At 41.1% G+C, this 21470-nt stretch overlaps 1 protein-coding gene across 1 annotated transcript in view; it reads right to left on the reverse strand.

The window, feature by feature from the left end:
- Positions 1-15163, reverse strand: part of LOC122557441 (tripeptidyl-peptidase 2-like) — a 114228-nt gene extending 99065 nt beyond the window's left edge. Inside the window, exons 1-6 of the mRNA XM_043705196.1 lie at positions 15101-15163; positions 14696-14824; positions 10294-10389; positions 9655-9759; positions 3071-3195; positions 609-772 (exon numbers count right to left, since the gene is read on the reverse strand). Coding sequence (XP_043561131.1) covers positions 609-772; positions 3071-3195; positions 9655-9759; positions 10294-10389; positions 14696-14824; positions 15101-15148 — 667 coding nt within the window. The 5' untranslated portion in view covers positions 15149-15163. The remainder of the gene's footprint in view (positions 1-608; positions 773-3070; positions 3196-9654; positions 9760-10293; positions 10390-14695; positions 14825-15100) is intronic.
- Positions 15164-21470: the final 6307 nt, after the last annotated feature.

A 21470-nucleotide genomic window follows, 5' to 3' on the forward strand; every position in this document is an offset into this window, starting at 1 on the left:
TTGCGTGCAATTCTGGTCTCCTTCCTATTGGAAAGATGTTGTGAAACTTGAAAGGGTTCAGAAAAGATTTACAAGGATGTTGCCAGTGTCGGAGGATCTGAGCTACAGGGAGAGGCTGAACAGGCTGGGGCTGTTTTCCCTGGAGCGTCGGAGGCCGAGGGTTGACCTTATAGAGGTTTACAAAATTATGAGGGGCATGGATAGGGTAAATAGGCAAAGTCTTTTCCGTGGGGTCAGGGAGTCCAGAACGAGAGGGCATAGATTTAGGGAGAGAGGGGAAAGATATAAAAGAGACCTATGGGGCAACTTTTTCACAGAGGGTGGTACATGTATGGAATGAGCTGCCAGAGGATGTGGTGGAGGCTGGTACAATTGCAACATTTAAGAGGCATTTGGATGGGTATATGAATAGGATGGGTTTGGAGGGATATGGGCCGGGTGCTGGCAGGTGGGACTAGATTGTATTGGGATATCTGGTCGGCATGGATGGGTTGGACCGAAGGGTCTGTTTCCATGCTGTACATCTCTATGACTCTATATTTGTAACTTATCTTGCTCTTCTTCTGAAAATTAGACAATAAGCATTTACCGCCCAGTCCAACACTTACCTGCATTAGTGACGATGCAGAGAGTGTTCCCATCATCATAGACATTGATGGAGTAATTCAGCATTTCAGATTTTCCGATCTGTGCATACTCATGTCCTTCTCTATAGTTCCTGAGCACACTGCAGCTGCTCAGATCTCCACATTCACTGGTGTCAACACAGGCTCTACAAAGACAGCAGGAAGAGTGGTGTGTAAATCTTAAAGGTCAAGCACATGATACCCCATCTTATATAACTGCAGTGTTTTTGTTGGTAACTATGCTATAGCCCTGGTGTTACTGGTGATCGCAGCTGGAATGCAGAGCCTGGACTCTGAATATACAGCACAAACGCAGATCCACTGTGCCTGTGCCAGCTCTTTGAAAGAAAAATGTAATGACTGATCTGTTGCTGGGAAAATGTTATCAATTCTATTGGAAATGATGTAATAGCAAAGCACTTAGAAATAAATAATAATATCAAGCAGAGTAATCATGGCTTCATGATGGGAAAATCATGCCCGACCAATGTACTACAGTTTTTTAAGGAGGTAACAGAGATGAAGTCATATATTTGAATTTCGAAAAGGCATTTGATAAGGGACTCCTCAATAAGATTAAAGCCTGTGGTATTTTGGGTAGTATATTAGCATGGATAGAGGATTGGTAAAGTAATAAAAGACAGTTGAATTACGTAGCGCAGTTTCAGGATAGCAACCTGTAACTAATGGAGTGCCACAGGGATCAGCGCTAATACCACAATTATTTGCAAAACATATCAATGACTTGATTGATAGGAGCAAATGCACTTTCGCCAAGTCTGCAGGTCACACAAAAATAGAAAGCAGGGAAAATGGTGATAATGACACAAAAGGTCTACAGGTGGATACAGACAGTTTGAACAAGTGGACAAAAACTTGGAAGATGGAATACAATGTGGGAAAATGTAAGGTTAACTCTTTGGCAGGATGCAGAGGAGTTGAATAATGTATAAATGGAGAAAAGATTCAAAAAAATTGCTGGGCAAAGGAAGTTGGAAGCCCTCGTGCATAACCTTCAAAAAGCTAGCATCCAAATCAGCTTGTATTCATTAGAGTTAAGAAGAATGAGAGGTGGTCTTTTTGAAACATACAAGATTCTAAGGGGAATTGATCGGGTAAATACAGAAATGTTGCCTTGGATCAGAGGGCATAAGCTCAGATAAAAGATCACTCAATTAGGAAGAAGGTTTGTTTTTCAGAGGTTGTGAATCTATGGAATTCTTTAACACAGAGGGCTGTTAAGTTAAATTCACCTTTTCACATCCTCAATTCTACACAAAATGATACATTTTATATCTGTCCCTCTCCTTTGCATCATCAGCAACCCCTTTGTCTTTGCCCCTGATAACCCTCAATCTATTTTTCCTGTCTTTAGCATAAAATTCACCATTTTAACAACTCCTTTCAGTTCTGAAGTCAGATTGGACGTGAAACATTATTGTGTTTCTCTCTCCACTGATGCTGTCAGACCTAAGACCATAAGTAATAGGAACAGGAGTAAGCCATTCGGCCCCTCAAGCCGACCCGACCATTTAATAAGATCGTAACTGATTCAACATTCCTTATGTCCACTTTTCTGCATTTTCCCTGTAATCCAAATCAAGAATCTCTCAATCTCAGCCAAGATAGACAGTCATTTAAATATGAAGGGCATCAAGGGTTATAGAAAAAAGTCAAAGTGGAGTTGAGGATGATCGCATTGAATGGTACTGCAGACTCAATAAGCTGAGTGACCTGTTTCTGTTCATGTATCTTATGCTCTACTTGTGTTCCAAATTTCATACCGTTCATCATTCCCATGATAATGTTTAATTCCATTACCTAACAAGAATCTACAATCTTTGCCTTAAAAGTATTTAATGACCTCCCCTCCAACGCTTTCTGAGGTAGAGCGCTCCAAAGTCACACAAGCCAGAGAAAAACACTCCCTTCATGTCTGTCCTAAAAGGATAATTCTGAACCACATGTAAAAATATATAAGGATACAAATGATTAAGTATGCAGGTGGGACTAGTTTAGTTCGGGATTATGGTTGACATAGACTTGTTGGACTGAAGGATCTGTTTCCGTACTGTATGACTCTATGGAGCAGAGGAAAGATTTAATAAGCAGGCACAAAATTTCACTCAGTTCCTTCTCCTCTTCAGAACTGCAGCAAGATTATTGCAATGATACTTCCAAACACATTTCTGTACTTGGTTGCAATCATCGTCAGATGCATGGTGCAACTGGCTGTCATTGTGTAGTTTACAGGTAAAGTAAGAATTCATCCTTTCATGTCATTGCTTGATAAAGTACCTGATCAAACATTTTTCATTATGATGCAGATTCAATTTTTTTTAAATGACAATTGATCTTAGGTGTTTGAAAATCTATCAGAAATTATCTCATGTAAACTTTGTTGTCCATTATACCCAAGGCTAAAAGATTGACACTAAATTTACCTCCAAGTCTCTCCATCATGCCAAACCAAGCAATCATAGACAGGCCCAAGGTCAGAATATTTCTTCTCCAATAGATCCAACTGATCAACTTGGCACTGAAGATCTTCCAAGACCAATTTCTCTTCCTGTGGGAAAGTTCGATTGAAAGAAAACAATATTAACACAAAGGAGTGAAGAACGTTCCTCCCCCCCCCCCCCATCCACTGCGGAATGAGATCAGGAATTTCAGTGAGTGTGAAGATTGGAAAAGCTGGTATTGTTCTCCATGAACGAGAGGTGGTTAGGATGAGACAGTAATAAGATGCTCAGAATTATGAAACATTTTGGAACAATAAGTGAGGTGGGACTGTCTTGTCAGAGGTAGATGGGTCAGTACCTGGAAGACACAAATTTAAGATTCAAGTAGTTGGCAAAGGAACCAGAAGGAAAATGGGGATATTTTACTCGATTACAAGTTGGTTTGACTTCGACTGTTTTGCCTGAAACCTGGAGATATATTCAATATCAATTTAACAAAAAACTGTATAAACAGTGTAAAAAAAAACTACAGGACAAACTGGATAGCTGCTGCCAAACTAGGACACTGGCACTCTGGGCTGAACAGCTTATTTCATGCTGTTAGATTCTATAGTCTGCTACAATTACATCCGCTGCTACAGAATAGACAAGGCAAGAGTATATTCTTCATTCATTAATTATAATCTTGCTGTCTATTCTGGTGCTACAGTGAGCACAAGTCTGGTTTCCTTGGGACTTATATTTGGAATTTGCATGCGTCAGCTAGCAATGCCAAATTTCATTTTGGAGAAGCTTCAGTACCTGGTTAGGGGAATCTAGAGTGAACATTTCCTGTCACCAACCCTGAAGTATTCCAAGCTGGAGCAGATCACAGAAGCAACATCCAGTTATGAAGTTTTTGTCATTGTGTTAGAGGACAAACTGTATTGACAAAGTGAGGAGTCACATAGGCCTAATCCTTTACCAGATTGAAGAATAATTAGCACTTTAAATGGTAAAGGTGAACTGGTGTAAAATCTGTAATAGAAAAGTCACCATTGTCCCAGACAACCCACAGGGCTGCACTCTCATTAGAGTCATAAAGACCAACAGGACAAAGACACGCCCATCAGCCTGAACTGGTCCATGCCAACCAAAATGTCCATCCACGCTAATCCCATTTCCCTGTATTTGGCCCATATCCTTCTAATCCTTTCCTAACCATGTCCAAATGCCTTTTATATGTTGTTAATGTACTCGCCTCAACCATTTCTCTTGGCAGCTCACTCCATATGCAGATCACCCTCTTTGTAAAAACGTTGCCCTCAGGTTCCCTTTTATTTCTTTCCCTCTAACCTGAAACTGATACCCTCCAGTCCTTGATTTCCCAACACTGGGGGAAAAAAGACTGAGTGCATTCACCGTATCTATGCCTCTAAAACCTCATATACCTCTGTAGAGGACCCCTCTGTCTCCTCTGCTCTAAAGAAAATAGTCCTAGATTATCTAACCTCTCCGAGGAGAAAGTGAGGTCTGCAGATGCTGGAGATCAGAGCTGAAAATGCGTTGCTGGAACAGCGCAGGTCAGGCAGCATCCAGGGAACAGGAGAATTGACGTTTCGGGCATAAGCCCTTCTTCAGGAAGCCATTCCTGAAGAAGGGCTTATGCCCGAAACGTCGATTCTCCTGTTCCCTGGATGCTGCCTGACCTATCTAACCTCTCCCTCTAACTCAAACCATTGTGTCCTGGCAACGTCCTTGTAAAGTTCTTCTTCACGCTTTCCTGTTTAATAACACCCTTCCTATAACAAGCTGACTAAAACTGAACATTCCAAGTGCGGCAACACCAATGTCCTGTATAACTGCAATATAGCTTCCCAACTTCTATACTCAATGTGTCAAAAGCCTTCTTCACTGCCCTGTCTACCTGGGACTCCACTTTCAGAGAACCGTGCACCTGAACTCCAAGGTCCCTCTGTTCCACTATGCTCCTTAAGATCCGACCATTCACCATGAAACTCCTACCTTGATTTGACTTTCCAAAATGCAAGATCTCACTCATATCTAAATTAAACTCTATTTACCGTTTCCTCAGCCCACTTCCCCAGCTGATTAAGGTTCTGCTGCAATTTCTGATAACCTTCCACACTGTCCACGATACCACCTATTTTAGTGTCATCTGCAAACTTACTAATCATGCCTTGTACATTCTCATCTAAATCATTGATACAGATAACAAACAGCAACGGACCCAGCACCGACCCCCGAGGCACTCCACTAATCACAGGCCTCCAATCCAACAATCATCCTTCCACTATTACCCTCTGCTTCCTACCATCAAGCCAATTGTGTATCCAATTTGCCAGCTCCCCTGGATTCCATGCGGTCTAACCTTGCAGAGCAGCCTATCATGTGGAAACTTATGAAAGTCTTTACTGAAATCCATATAGACTACATCTACTGCCCTGCCCTCATCAACCTTCCAGGTCACTTCATCAAAAAAGCTCTAACAAATTTTCATGGCATGATCTCCCATTCACAAAACCATGCTGAATACTCCTGCTCAAACCCAGTCTTTCCTAATGCATGTATATCTTATCCGTCAGAATCTTTTCAAGTAATTTACCTACCACAGATGTTAAGTTTACTGGTCTATAGCTCCCAGGTTTTTCTTTGCAGCTCTTCTTGAATAAGGGCACAACATTCGCTATCCCTGAGCAAATGAGCTTCACCTGAAATATCACCATCCCTCAGGCAAGAGGTGAGGCGGAGCTGACGAAACCTTCATGGTGACCTCAGCCAGAGGGGGAATTGAACCCATGCAGTTGTTGTCACTATGCATCACAAATCAGTCATCCAGCCAACAAAGCTAGCTAGCCCACGCCCCCCCCCCCCCCCCCCAAGCATGTCGATGACATAAAGAAATGAGAATTGCACGTGACTTAGAATGAAGGGAGTTAAAATGTTGTTTCGATATATTTGCCCTCATGAAAAGGGAGCTCAGACATCGGAAAGAAGTCACAGAGTCAGAACGTTACAGTCGAAGAATGTGGTGCTGGAAAAGCACAGCTGTACAGACAGCTTCCGAGGAGAAAGAAAGCCAATGTTTCAGGCATAAGCTCTTTATCAGGAATGTTGAGATCAGTGGTTTGGGGGGGGGGGAATTAGTACACCTGATCAGGCTGTGGGGATTATCTACTTTTATGCATTTCTTGCATCACCTTCCACTCCCACCCCTCTATTTAGCTCTCAGCCCTCTTCCCCCTGCACATTCCTAATGAAAGGCTTATGCCTGAAACGTTGACTCTCTTGCTCCTCGGATGCTACCTGACCTGCTGTGCTTTTCCAATGCCACACTTTTCGACTCTGATTCTCCAGCATCTGCAGTCCTCATTGTCTCCTAGTGAGTCAGAATATTGTCAAGTCTGGAGACATAGCCACATAACCTTGGCTGACAATCCAGTTTAAAAAAGGGGTTCATGTAAAAATACAAAAAAAAAGTTAAAACAAAATAGTCGCAATAACCTGTAGAAGCAGAACCTTAGGGTGGGTTGGATTCAACCTCAAAACATTTTGGAAATTATATAAAACCTTTTCTCAATGTTTTAACCCATTGACCAAGCTGGTAATTATGTACTGAATGAAGTGCCACATTCAGCTCTGCTTAATGACTAAATGATTTTTGAAGTGCAATTTAATTCTATCTTTATATCTGTAAATCAGTCCTGAGCACACACGATTCTGGGATGGATCAGACATTAAGTTGATGGCGCAATAGAAATACACCAGTTCCAGAGATAAACGCTCATCCTACGCAAGGCTCTACAAGCAGCTTGTATCAGCACCTGTACAAGAGATGAAGCCAACAGTTTGAGTAAGACTAAAACCAAATCTCGTTGCTATATCAAATCCAAGCACTGCCAGTTCATAGACTGGCATTTGTAACAAAACATATGTTTGCGCATGCGTGCTAACTGCAAAGTTTACATTCAGGCAAAGTAAGCCAAATGCAATGCCTGTTTTAGTTTCACCCACAGTTCAGAAACTCCTCTGCATACATGAACAGAGATTCTGAGCTCGTCATGCAAAAGAGAACAACTGTTTAAATGTTGCTAATTTCACCAGGTGACATGTCTGATATCACTCTTGAAAATGGTATCGATTAAATGTGTAAGGAGTCAATGCAGGGAGCAACATGCTGAAAGAAACAGCATTTGTCTTTGAAATTTTTGGCACATTAAACACTCTTGATGATTCTGCTATGCAACATGTCTGCAATTTGTGCATATAAATAGCACAGACTGACTCCAAGCTGCGTTCTCTCCTCAATACACTGCAATAATGCCAGCGTATATTTTATATGGGGGCAGGCAGGATCCTCACAAAAGCCAGATGACAATAGGAAATAAAAGGTACTTAATTACCCCCAGCTGAACTATCATTCCCAGTAATATCTCCACACTGCTTCACGACTCAACCCAAAAAAGGGTATTGGGAAAGTAAAGACATTTTCTTTCTTTACACCTACTTACGGTGTGAAATATTTAACAACGCAACCAAACCGGAAAAAACTCGCTCCACATCTGGGACCAGAGAACCCTACAGAACAGAAGGACAACTTTCAGTGTCCCACCTCCTTGAAAGGGCTATCTGATCAGTACATGGGAACACAGGAACCAGGAGCAGGACTAGGCAATTCAACACTTGGAGCCCACTCTGCCAATTAACATGATCATAGCTGATCTTATCCTGGTCTCAATTTCACTCTCCTGCCTACTCCCCATAGCCTTTCATCTTACTTTTCATCAGAAACATATCTATTCCATTCTTCAACTTGTTGATTGTTTCTGCCTCCACTGCACTGTGGAGCAGTTAGTTCCACAGATTCACAACCCTCTGAGAAATAGTTTCTCGTCATCTCAGTTTTCAAAATACCTCCACTCACTCTGTATCTATGACCTCTAGTTTAAGACTGTATAACAATGAAGAACATCCGTTCAATGTCCACCTTATCAATCCCCTTTAGTATTTTGTATGCATCAGATACCCTCCCTCCACCCCACCATTCGTCTTAACGCCAGTGAGTACAAGCCCAAGCTATTCAACTGCTCCTTGTTCGAATCCCTTTCAGCCCTGGATTCAACCTGGTGAATCTCCTTTGGACTGCCTCCAGTGCCACCACATCCCTGCTCAAAAAACTAGGCCAAAAGAGATATGGACACATATCTCTCTTGTCACTTCCTTTAATACTCTAGGGTGCAGGCCGTCAGGGAATATCCATCTTTAATCCCATCAGTTTACACAATACCATCTCCCTCATTATAGTAATTTCACTTAGATCCTCTGTAGTAACTGCAGTTTGTAGGAAGAAATTATTATTTTCCACTGTGAAAACACAAAATATTGGTTTAATGGCTCTGCCATTTCTGAGTTTCCCATTATTCCCTTCCCATCTTTGTCCTCTCTACGGCTAACATTTATGTTCACTAATCTTTTCCTTTTTACAAACTTACAGAAGCTTTTGACTAGTTTCCTTTCGTAGCTCATCTTAACTTTTGATTTTGTTTTAATAACCCTTTACTGACATTGAAAGCTCTCCCAATCCTCCAGAGTGCCATTAACTTTTACAGTACAATATGCCCCAGATTTTGCCTTTATGTTATTCCTGACTTCCTCGATCAACTATGGATGATTTTTCACCTTTTTGCAATTCCTCTTCCTCTCTGAAATATACTTTGATTGAGAGGTATTTAGTATCTCTCTCAGCATTTGCCTCTGTTCTTCAACTGTCTTACCCTTTAATATTTTTGCCCAGTCTGCTAGGGCAAACTCCTTCCTCAGGCCTGCATCATTACCTTTGCATTCTGCTGCCCTTTCCATAGCTCGATAAGATTCTCCCCTTCAATGATTTATCCAACTCCCTTTTAAAAATTATTACTGAATATTCTTCTAACACGCTACTAAAGCAGGTCAAGAGCATTTCTGTAGCATGTAACTAACCCCCAGTCACCCAAAGTCTATCCACTGTCTACACTGTAGGGGCTAGGAGTGTAATGGAAATTTGCCACTTGACTGGATGGGTACAACTCCAACAACATTCAAGACACTCAACACCATCCAGGCCAAAGCATCCTCTTTGATTGGCACTCCTCCCACCTTCTTCAAATTCACTCTTTTCATCACTGACAGCAGCAGTGTGTACCATCTAGAAGATACACTGCTCACCTTCACCTTCTACAGGGACTTAGGGATGGGCAATAAATGATGGCCCAGTTGGTGATACCAAGAAACCCTACAGTCAGAAAATTCCAGATAGCCCCAAACTTGTTGCATTGAAAAAACTGTTACTTCTTTCAGGTTCTTTTGTCAGTTAGTTTAATAATATTTCACGATTTATTTTACTTCCTACATGTCTCCAACACAAGAACAAACTGGGAGTTAATCTTGAATGAGCTTGATCATGCATCTCTTGTTTTAATATAACATAAAACGAGCCTGCACCAGTGAGGTGTACACCTTTTCCCTCTATAGGCTCAATGGGCTGAATGACCTAATCGTGCTGCTTATGACCACACAGTAACTGGTACCTGAGATAGGTTTGTGTTGTTCTTGTTGAAGTCATTCAGTCGTCGGTGAGCTTCCGCCACAGCAACTCGATGTAAAGGGTCCCACTGCTTCTCTCGGCGCTCTTGCTGTTTATAATGATAATACAACGTAGAACAGATTGAGAAAAATAAAGGTCTGAGGAAAATGATGAAGTAGGGTAATCAAAGCATAATCGATAAATGTTCTTCGTCTATGCTGTATACCTCTAAAGTGGTAGATGCAGGTAGAGTTACAACATTTAAAACACTTAGACAGACACATGAATAGGAAAGGTTTAGAGGGGATACTGGCCAAATCCAGGAAAGTGGGACTAGTTTAGTTTGGAAAACTTGATCGGCATGGACAAATTGGACTTAAGGGTCTGTTCCCATGCAGTATGACGCTATATAAAACACAAGGTTTATTCACCATAGGAAGGGGTGCATCCCAAAGAATCCTTTATCAAGTTTTATGAACTGTCAATACTTAATAGGATGCTCATAATATATAATACTGCAATGATCAAATGCATAAAGATAGAAAGTATGAAACAACCACCTCAATGAAGTATCTAATGTGTTTCTACATCGAAAACACACACACACACACACCACAAGTTTGGTCTTCTTCATTTTTCTTACCTGAATTCTCTCCTTAAGGGCTGTGGGATACAGTTCAAAGGCATTTTTAATACCAACATGGTACCTCAAAGAAGGGTTGACCCAATCTGATGGTATCTATGTCAAAAAATGAAAAGTACACAGGTTAGGTAACATGCAGTTTCTGGCCTCAGTCGACGATACAATGACAAAGTGCTACAACATTTTCTTGCTTTATTCTACCAAACAGAAGGATAAGACCCTATTCTCTCTACTAACATGCTTTTTAATTATTCATTCGGATGTGAACTTCACTGAATGTTCCAGTATTTATTGCCTATCCATAGCTGTCCTTGAGAGCATGGGGATGAGCTGCATTCTTGAACGATTGCAGTCCATGTGCTGTATGTGGACCCACAATGCCATTCGAGAGGGACTTACAGGATTTTGACCCAGCAATTTTGAAGGAATGGGCAATATATTTCCATGCCAGGCTTGGTGGGTCGTTTGCAGGGGATGGCGTTGTCACATATCTACTGCCTCTGTCCTCCAGATGGTGGTGGTCATCGGTTTGGAAGGTGCCTTGGTAAATTTCTGCAGTGCATTTCATATATAGTACACTCTATTGCTTTGGATCATCGGTAGTGGGGAGAGCGGATGTGGTGCAAATCAAATGGAATGTTTTATCCTGGATGGTGTCAAGCTTCTTGAGCATTGATGGAGCTGCACTCATTCAGGCAAGCGGGGAGTATTCCATCACACTTCAGACTTGTGCCTTGTAAAAGCTGCACAGATTTTGGATGATCAGGAGGCGAGTTATTTGCTGCAATATTCCTAGCCTCCGACCTGCTCTTATTGCCACTGCTTATACCCGATTAGTCCAGTGCAGTTTCCAATCAATGGCAAACCTCAAGATGTTGACAGTGGGGAATTCAGTGATAGCAATGCCATTAAATAACAAGAGGGAATGGTTAGGTTGTCTCTTTCTTGTAGCCACAATATTCATATAGTTAGTCTAGTTCAGTCTGTGGTCAGCAGTAGCGTCCATGATGATCACTCTGAAGGATTTAGTGAAGATAGTACCACTGAACATTCAGGGACAATTGTATGGAAACGGTCTCTGCCTGAACACTTGAGTGGCACAAATATTACTGGATACTTGTCAACCGAAGCCTGGATATTGTCCAGGACTTGCAGCATTTGGACATGGACTGGTTCAGCATTCCAAGGAGTTGCAAACGTTGCTGAACATTTTGCATCAGCAACAAATACTTCCACTTTGACCTTCAAAAGGTAGTTGGTCACGGAAGAAGCATCGGAACAGGAGTCAGTCAGTCAGGCCATCAAACCCCCTCTGTATTTCTGTATGATCATGGCTGATCAAGCAGTTACCTTCCTGAGGTAAGGAGACCAGAACTGCACACAGTACTCGAGATGCAGTCAAATTAATCTCCTTTGCAAATGAACTGAGACTCCACTCTAGTAGCATTCCCAATAACATGCTGCATCTGCATTTTAGCCTTCAGTGACTTTTCGAAAAGGAGACTTTGTACATCTCAACATTCTATCTCTTACCATTTAAGAAATACTCTGCCCATCTGTTCTCTCTACCAAAGTAAATGACCTCACAGTTATCCACATCATATTCTTGACAATTCTTATCCATTCAGTAAGTATATCCAAATTCTTCTCGAGGTGCCTTGTACCTTACTCACAACACAGATTCCATTTGGCTTTGTACCATCCACAAATTTAGAAATATCTCATCATGTCCCCAGCTTCTAATTATTGATATATATTGTGAACAGCTGAGACCCTCAAGTACTCCTCTAGTCACAGCCTAACAGGAGGGTGATTTGTACATTCCAACGCTGTTTTCCCTGTTAGTCAATCAATCCATGCCATTACAGTATCACCCATTCCATGCGCTTTCATTTTTCTAACGAGCCTCCTAACGGAGACTTTATCAAAAGCTTTCAGAAAATCTAAGTATACTACATCTGTCAGCTCTCCTTTTTCAGTTTTGTTAGTTATACCTTCAAAAAATTCCAATTAGTTTATCAAACATGATTTTCCATTCACAAGTTCATAATGATGTCGTCCAATCAGATAATTATTATCCATGTGCATTTATTCCATCCTTAATAATAGTTTCCAGCATTTTCTCTCCTACCAATGTAAGGCAAACAGGTCTGTAGTTCCTTGTTTTCTCCCTGGCTCTCTTCTTAAATACAGGGGTAACATTTACTATCTTCCAATCAGCAAGAACCATTTCCAGAATCTACAGAATTTTGGGAGGTAATCACTAATGCATCAACTGTCTCTACAGGCACCCCCTTCAACAATTTGGGATGTAGAATATTAGGCCCTGTGCATTTATCAATTTTCAGCCCCATTAATTTCTCCAGTACAATCTTGTCACTATGTTCCTTCAATTCTCATTGTTGCTAGTTATTTAGATCTCTAAATCTGGGAGAGTGCTTGTATCTTCCTCATTGAAAACAGCACAAAGTAATCATTTAGTTTCTCTGTCATTTTTCTATTCCCTATCTGAAGATGGTTGGGCCGAGGACACTACCTTGAGGAACCCCTGCAGTGATGTTCTAAAGCTGAGATGACAGACCTCCAACCATCTTCCTTTCATCCTCCCAGTCGCACCATGTGTAAATTGAGAAGCAATCAACAAATCTGCTTAAGGTTGTGTGTATTTATTCCAACCTTCCAGCACTGAGTAACTAATAACCATCTTTTCCCTCTTATATATGCAGGCGCCTTAGCAGATGCCTTAGTTCTGCACCAAATATACAAGGATTCTGAAATAAGAAATGAGTAAAATCTATATGCAGTGTTACTGACACATTCCAAAACAAAATGAAGTGTTTATTGCATTTTTAATGAATGTTCCCATACTAACTTTGATTTTTTTTTAAATCCCAAATTGCAAGACATCAAATGCGAAGATCAAAAAGTACTATTTGAGAAAGTCATCTGCAAACATTAGGGATGGGATATGTGTCACTGAATAGCATTAATGGTAATAACTGAACTGTGGCCGAGTTTTCTGTAAAGTGAACTGGATTATGCAGATTACCATAATAGCCAAATTGAACAAGTCATATGCATAATTTAAGAGTTAGCCCTAAACTTAAATTTACATTTCTGACAGAACACTACTAAAAACTACAAAGATCAAACTCAGTTGATTAATTTATGACATGGGTTAAAATGACAACACATCAGAAAACGTTAATAATCTGACACCCACACTCCCTACTGTGTTGGTTCCATTCTGATTCTGAGTCAAATGAGTGATGACGGCTTTAAGAAACCTCATACATGAGTCACAACTATATGCAAATATTATTTAGCTGTAGTGTATTGCAATGAGAAAATCAGCTCTTCAAAATTAGTATTTTAACCCATGTTTTGTACTACATTTTGAAAGAAAATTACTTCCAAGAAAGGAAAGAAGGCTGAGAGATGTCCTGATAAAGGAGTTTAAAATTATGGTAGGATTTGCAAGGGGAGTTGTACAGAACTATCCACTTCTGAGGAGACCAAAGCTACAGATACTCGTTCATGAATCCAATAGAATTCAGGAGGAACCTCTTTTCCCAAAGGTGAAGGAAGAATATGAGCTAGGACATGGACTGGTTGAGGCAAATAAGTCCATGAAACATAGGAGTAGAAGCAGGCCATTCAGCCCATTGAGCACATTTGCTCTTCAATGAGATCTTGACTCATCTCATAACCCTCAACTCCACATTCCTGCCTTTTCCCCATAACCCTCATTCCCTGATTGATTAAAAATGTCTAGTTCAGCCCTGAACATACTTCATGAACCAGCCTTGACAGCCCTCTATGAAGAAGTCCACTCATTCACTATCCTCAGAGGACAATTGTTTCCTCATCTCTGCCTTAAAGATGTGATCCCTTATTGAGATTATGTCCTCTGGTCCTCAACTCTTACAAAAAAGGAAACAACTTTTCTATATTCATTCTAATAGTACCTCTAACTCTTCTAAATTCCATTGATTACAGGCCCAATTTCTTCAATCACTCCTCTAAAACAGAATCTCCAAACCTTGGATCAGCATAGCGAACCTTCCCTGGACTGCCTCCAAAGCTAGTACATCTTTAATTAGATAGCATAGATATATTTACAGAAAGCTACATGTATGTGAGAGAGAAAGAAATAGAAAATCATGTTGACTGGGGTTAGAAGAAGCAGGTAGAAGAATGTTCACAGGATATTAGCAGCAACATGGCCCAAAATGTTTATTTCTGTGCTACACACTCTAAGTAATTCTGCAACACATTACATAAAATTCTGTCAGCTCTTGAGGATGGGTTTATTCATTGGTATATTTTCATTGCTGATGCAAAATGAAGTGTTCAACAATGTTATACGTAAGTTAACAGTACAGAAATGTCAGAGTAATACCTTTAGAGTCCTTCCTGAGAGACCAACAAGAATGCCATCCTTTGCTTCCAGCACAGTGGAGGTGTCTACATCGCCACTTCCTGAGACATCAATGAAGTCAACAATCTTTGGTTTCCCATCTGTTGTTATCTAAACAGCACACAAGAGGTAGTCAGCAAATCAGACAGTTCATTCATATTCCATGCTCTCAACATCTGGGAGCCCAGGTGTGAGTACTTTCATTTCTGCTCGCAACACATACTGAAATAGAAGTATTGTAAACACCAAGAAATGAATATCTTTTACAACACAAGACATACTGCCTACTCATTTGAAGCAGACTTGTTTTATTCAGATTTGTTTTATCCATTCACAGGAGTAGGACTTCACTGGTTGAGTCATCATTTACTGCCTATGCCTACGTACCCTTGAGAATGTGGTGGCGGGAAGCCCACTTGAAGTGCTATAGTCCATGTAAGTGGTGTTAGGAAGGGAGTTCCAGGATCTGGACCTAACAACAACAAAGAAACAACTCCACAGTTCAAAGGACAACTACATAGTTCCAAGTCAGGATGGCGATTGGTTTGGAGAGGAACTTTCAGCTGATGGCACACTCTTGTCATCCTAAGCAGCAGAAGTCACCAATTTGGAAGATACTGTCAAAAGAACTTTGATAAGTTGTAGCAGTACATCTTGGAGATAGCACACATTGCTGCCTCTGTACATAAGCAGAGTGAATGAATGTTGAAGGAGGTGGATGGAATGCCAATCAAGCTGACTGCTTTGCCCTCAGTGGTGGTAAGCTTCTTGAGCATTGTTGAAGCTACATCCATCCAGACTTTTGGACAGCATTCTACCATACGCATGTAATAGTATCCTGTCACCTTCAATGTGCTATTTATGTTAAATGATTCATTTTTAGCATATATGGAAAATTTACATTCTAAGAATAAAACATTATATTGTATAAATGTTGTTCATCTATGATATCATTCATAATGAGTCATAAGTAATACTGTTTTAGCAAAAGAAAGCTGAAATACATAGACAGAGGAGGAATCCACTTAGACTCTTCTGTTCAGATCATGGCTGATCTGAGACCCAACTCTTCATATCATCCTTGCCCTAAAACCTTCGACACCTTTGACTAAAAAAATGCCATCAATCTCAGAGTTAAAACCAATAATTGACCCAGCATCAATTGTTGTGCTTCAAACATCTACTCTGAGCATATTGAAGAGTTTTCACAAGACTCTCACTGTCGTAAATATGACAAGCGAAGAATTACAAGTTAAGCTATGAGCTTTGAAACTTGACAAGTCAGGATCTTTGCTGGAGGAAAGTTAGACCATATCGGCCCATCGAGTCCACTCGGCCATTCAATCATGGCTGTTGGGCATTTCAACGCTACAAAAGTTGTTCTACTCTACAATCATATATCATCCTTTTCTTGAATACACAATACTTAACTACTTTCTGCTAAAACAAATAGAACCTGATGCTAGAAACCAAACAAAAACATAAATTGCTGGAGAAACTCAGTAGTTCTGGCAGCATCTTAAGAGAGAAAGCAAAGTTAACATTTTGGATCTAGTGACACTTCTTCAGGCCCTTCTTCAAATAGATTCAGAGATCCTAATGAAAGGGAACTGAAGTAAACTGAAGTCTAATACAATACTATTAAAGAAGCAAATCAGAGTTAAAGGATTTTTTTTTAAAAATACACACTCGGGGTGGTGACAAGTGATAATTTTGGAAGTTATATCTTACCAATTATTAGATCTTTCCAATTATTTCTTCAAGGGATTATGAAAAAAAGATCTTCCTGCAGACTATTATCAAATCTAATTCATTCTGGACTCTGTCCAAACTATAGTCTCCCAACAAAAGGAAACAAAATCATTTATACAGTCCAACTTCAAAAGGTTTTATGTACACGTTGTTGCTTTTGGGAAAAGATTGGTGGAGTTCAGTATTGCAGGTGAAGGGCAGCATCACTGACTTTGAGGTCTTAGGATAGATCCTAGTCTTTGTGGAGTAGCTTTGACACAATATTTTCTAACTTAAAAATATGAACGCAAAAGATATCGGAGCAGGAATAGGCAATTCAGCCCCTCCAACCTTCTCCACTATTTAATATGATCATGGTTGATCTCATCTCATCACTCCACTTTGCTGCCTGTTCTCCATAACCCTTCAACCATTACTAATTAAAAAGAAACCTATCTCCTCCTTAATGCATTCAGTGTCTGCTGCACTCTGGGGCAGTGAATTCCAGATTCACAAAACTTTGAGAAAAGTAATTCCTCAGCTATGGTCATCTTTTAGAATGATAAGAGACACTGCTAAGTTTTCACATTTACAATCTCTACAGCCTTTCAAAAAAAACCCCACAAACTGTGAATACTCTCAAGTCTTTATTAAGCTCAATGAAAACAGAAGCAAGTTCAATCTTATTTCTTACCAAAAAAGGTTTGAAGACCGGACAAATGCCGGGAATTGAAAGTGAAACTGTGCAAGCTGCAGATCGGTGTACCTGAGATCATGGCAGCATCTGACTCAGTACGGTATCACAGAGTTCAAGCAAGAGTAAAATCTGTGAGAATTGGAGGGGTGGGGCGTGGGGGTGGGGGGTAACTTTCCACCTGGTTGGAGTCACACCTGGCACAAAGGAAATGGATGTGGCTATTGAAGGTCAGTCTTCTCACCTCCAGGACATCTCTGCAGGAGCTTTTAAGGGTTGAGTCTGAGGTCAACTACCTTCAGCTGCTTTATCAATGACTGTACTTCAGGAGAAAGTGAGGTCTGCAGATGCTGGAGATCAGAGCTGAAAATGTGTTGCTGGAGAAGGGCAGCAGGTCAGACAGTTTCCTGAAGAAGGGCTTATGCCCGAAACGTCGATTCTCCTGTTCCCTGGATGCTGCCTGACCTGCTGCGCTTCTCCAGCAACACATTTTCAGCAATGACTATCCTTCCATTGTAAGGTCAGCATAAGAGTGCTCACTGATGGTTACAGAGTTCAGCACCATCCATGACACTTCAGATACTGAAGCAGTGTGTGCCAGTGTCCAGCAGGCCCATGATAACAGTCAGCCTGAGGGTGTTAAGTGACATTCATGCCATTCAAGTAATGGCTCTGGGGTCAGTTAGCTGGACAGTAGGGTTCTGATATAGAGTGACTCCAACAGTATGGGTTCGATGTGAGCACTAGCTGAGGTCACCATGAAGGTCCTACCTCACTGCTCGCCTGAGATGTGGTGACCCTCAGGCTAGAATCACCACTCAGAGTCATAGAGATGTATAGCAACCCGTCCATGCCGATCAGATATCCCAACCCAATCTAGTCCTAGTCCCAATCCAATCTCAGCCCGTTTCCCTCCAAACCCTTCCTATTCATATACACCCAAATGACTCTTACTTGTTGCAATTGTACCAACCTCCACCACGTCCTCTGGCAGCTCATTCCATACACATACCACCCTCTGCGTGAAAATGTTGCCCCTTAGGTCTCTTTTATATCGTTGCCCTCTCATCCGAAACCTATGCCCTCTAGTTTTGGACTCCCCGACCCCCGGGAAAAGACTTTGCCTGTTTACCCTATTCATGCCCCTCATAATTTTGTAAACCTCTATAAGGTCACCCCTCAGCCTCCACGCTCCAGGGAAAACAGTCCCAGCCTGTTCAGCCTCTCCCTATAGCTCAAATCCTCCAACCCTGGCATTTATCTGAATTAAACTCCATCTGCCACTTCTCAGCCCATTGGCCCATCTGGTCCAGATCCTGTTGTAATCTGAGGTAACCCTCTTCGCTGTCCACTATACCTCCAATTTTGGTGTCATCTGCAAACTTACTAAATGTACCTCTTATGCTCGCATCCAAATCATTTATGTAAATGACAAAAAGTAGAGGATCCAGCACCGATCCTTGTGGCACTCCACTGGTCACAGGCCTCCAGTCTGAAAAACAACCCTCCACCATCACCCTCTGTCTTCTACTTTGAGCCAGTTCTGTATCCAAATGGCTAGTTCTCCCTGTATTCCATGAGATATAACCTTGCAAATCAGTCTCCCATGGGGAACTTTGTTGAACACCTTACTGAAGTCCATATAAATCACATTTACTGCTCTGCTCTCATCAATCCTCTTTGTTACTTCTTCAAAAAACTCAATCAAGTTTGTGAGACATGATTTCCCATGCACAAAGCCATGTTGACTCTCCCCAATCAGTCCTCGCCTTTCCAAATACATGTACATCCTGTCCCTCAGGATTCCCTCCAACAACTTGCCCACCACAAACAAACAGTCAGGGTCACTGGTCTATAGTTCCCTGGCTTGTCCTTACCACCCTTCTTAAACACTCATGAGAATACAGCCCTATGGTCCTCAAACTATGGCAACACTCTCACCTGCCTCATCATGCACGTCCTTTTGACATTAAATATGATCATCACTACCAAATCCCACCTAGGGGCTAATATTCACTCAAAACCTAATTGGAAAATCCATATAAATACTATGGTGATGAAAACAGGTCAGTGGCTCAGAATTCTACAAAGAGTCACTCACACCACCTCCTGCAAGTCCCCTTCCATTCTGAATTGGAACTATATCATTGTTCCTTCACTTGTCATTGGGTCAAGATCCCAGAGGTCCCTTCCTAACAGAACTACGAAGATAACTACACCCCAAGCACTGCAATGATTCAAGTTACGGCCCTTTACAGATGGCAAAAATGACACATATACCCTACAAATGCACAAAAATAACCTTACTAAACAATCTCTGTGCAACATGTATGCATGTATCTATGTTTGGTACCTCATCCACCATATTCAACATTCACTTCCTTCACTGAGTCAAGACGGCAGCAGTGTTTTCCATCTACAAGATGCTGTGCAACAACTCACTAAGGTTCCTCTCAAAGCACCATCCAAACATGCAACCTCTCCCACCGAGAAGGGCAGCAGATACATAGGAACACCACCACCACCATGTCCCCTCCAAGGATTAGACCATTCTGACTTGGAACTCTATTCCTTTTCACCATCTAAATCAAAATCGTAGAACTCTGTCTCCAACATCATCATGGGTGGCCTGAAGGCACCAACAATGGCAGATATTCAAGGTAGCTCTCCAGCACTTCCTCCAGGATATTTAGGATGGGTAATAAATAGCATCACATTCCATAAACAAACAGAAAAATCTTATGATCTTGCAGTCCTGATTATCAGATGATGTAACACTGTAAAACAGCATACTAATTTACAGGTATGCTCACCACCTATCTGAAATTGCCAAACACGTTTTGCCCATCCAGTCTCTGGGAAGAGGTGCCATACGGATGAACTGGCAACGACGGTATCTTCTACAAAACCATTCCATACTGAAATACTCATGTGCTCCCGTCACAGGGTACCTTACACCTACCTCTCTCTAATATATTCTTCCTAAGCCACTGTTTGAATATAATGAGTTATTGCCTTCAAGATTTCATTGGAGGTTTCACTCGATTAGTCAGAGAGAAACTCTTTCTACAGGCAGAAGGGTCGGTAATGAGAGGGTCACATATTGAACCAAGTGACAAACGAACAGAAGTCGGATGAAGATTTTACACAAAGCTACAGTGATCTGAAATGTAATGACTGATACGGAGGCTGAAACTCTTCAAATGGATAAATACTGAAAAAGAAAAATATGCAGTGCTCTGGAGAAATAGCAAGGAATGGGACTAACAATAGTTCTTTCACAGCAGGCCTAGGTATGATGGCACAAACAAAGTCTCCTTTGCTGTCTTATTCTATAATTAGGAGTACAATGTTTACAGAACTGAGCTCTACAGTTAACACCACTCTTGAAGCAAAATGCCCAAAGTAAAACATTCCAAAGTTCTGAAGGACAGTCATATTTGAGTTAACAGTTTCTTTCTCCACAGACGCTACCGGACCGGAGTTTCTCCAATAATTTGTTTTTTTTTAGATCTCTCAGTAGTTCAGTGTAGATACCTAAAATGAATTTCAGTGCAGGTCTGACACCAGGCAGCTGACTAACTGGCACACAGGAAGAGGAGGAAATATTTCTACCCAGAAAACCTCTCTCAGTACTCATATAGAACACAACTGATCTGTTAACTCAATCCATCTGGCTTAACGCCTTCACCCTGAACACCATTACTAATCAACAATTTATGTTAATTTTGACATTTCCAAGCGACCCCAAATCTCAGCAGCTTTTTGAGAGAGTTCCAAATTTCTACTTTCATGTTTGAAGAAATGCATCCTGACACTACTCCGAAGGCTCAAAACCTCTTGTTTTGGACAGCACCAGAGGAAACTTTTTCTGCTCTCACCTTACAACTCAAACTTTTCATTCAAACCATTCAAGAGAATATAATCCAGTCTGTGCAATTTCTCTTCATAACTTATAGAAAGGTCAGATAGGTCAATGGAGTAAGGTCATATTCTCATGAGTCCTGAATGCGTTTCCATCACTATCCTCATGACACACAATCAGTATGTAACTCCAGCTTCCCACCATCTCTTCCATTTTAAACTCCGCACACTTGGTCTTGTTATGAGAGACAATTTTACCAGCATTTCCTTCAAATATTACAGTAACATTGAAGAAATTAACTGCGAATAAATCACCTGTGAGACTTGGGAAATTGCCAGGTAGCCTCACAAGGTTTTGGATGATATTCTGTATGCATGCTTTCACAACTTGTCAGAGAGCAGCAATCAGGCACAGCGAGGCAAGAAAAATAAATAGGCCAAATCGTTGATTGGCAACTCACTTGCTCT

Source organism: Chiloscyllium plagiosum, chromosome 15, assembly GCF_004010195.1.
Source record: "Chiloscyllium plagiosum isolate BGI_BamShark_2017 chromosome 15, ASM401019v2, whole genome shotgun sequence".
NCBI classification, from domain to species: Eukaryota; Metazoa; Chordata; class Chondrichthyes; order Orectolobiformes; family Hemiscylliidae; genus Chiloscyllium; species Chiloscyllium plagiosum.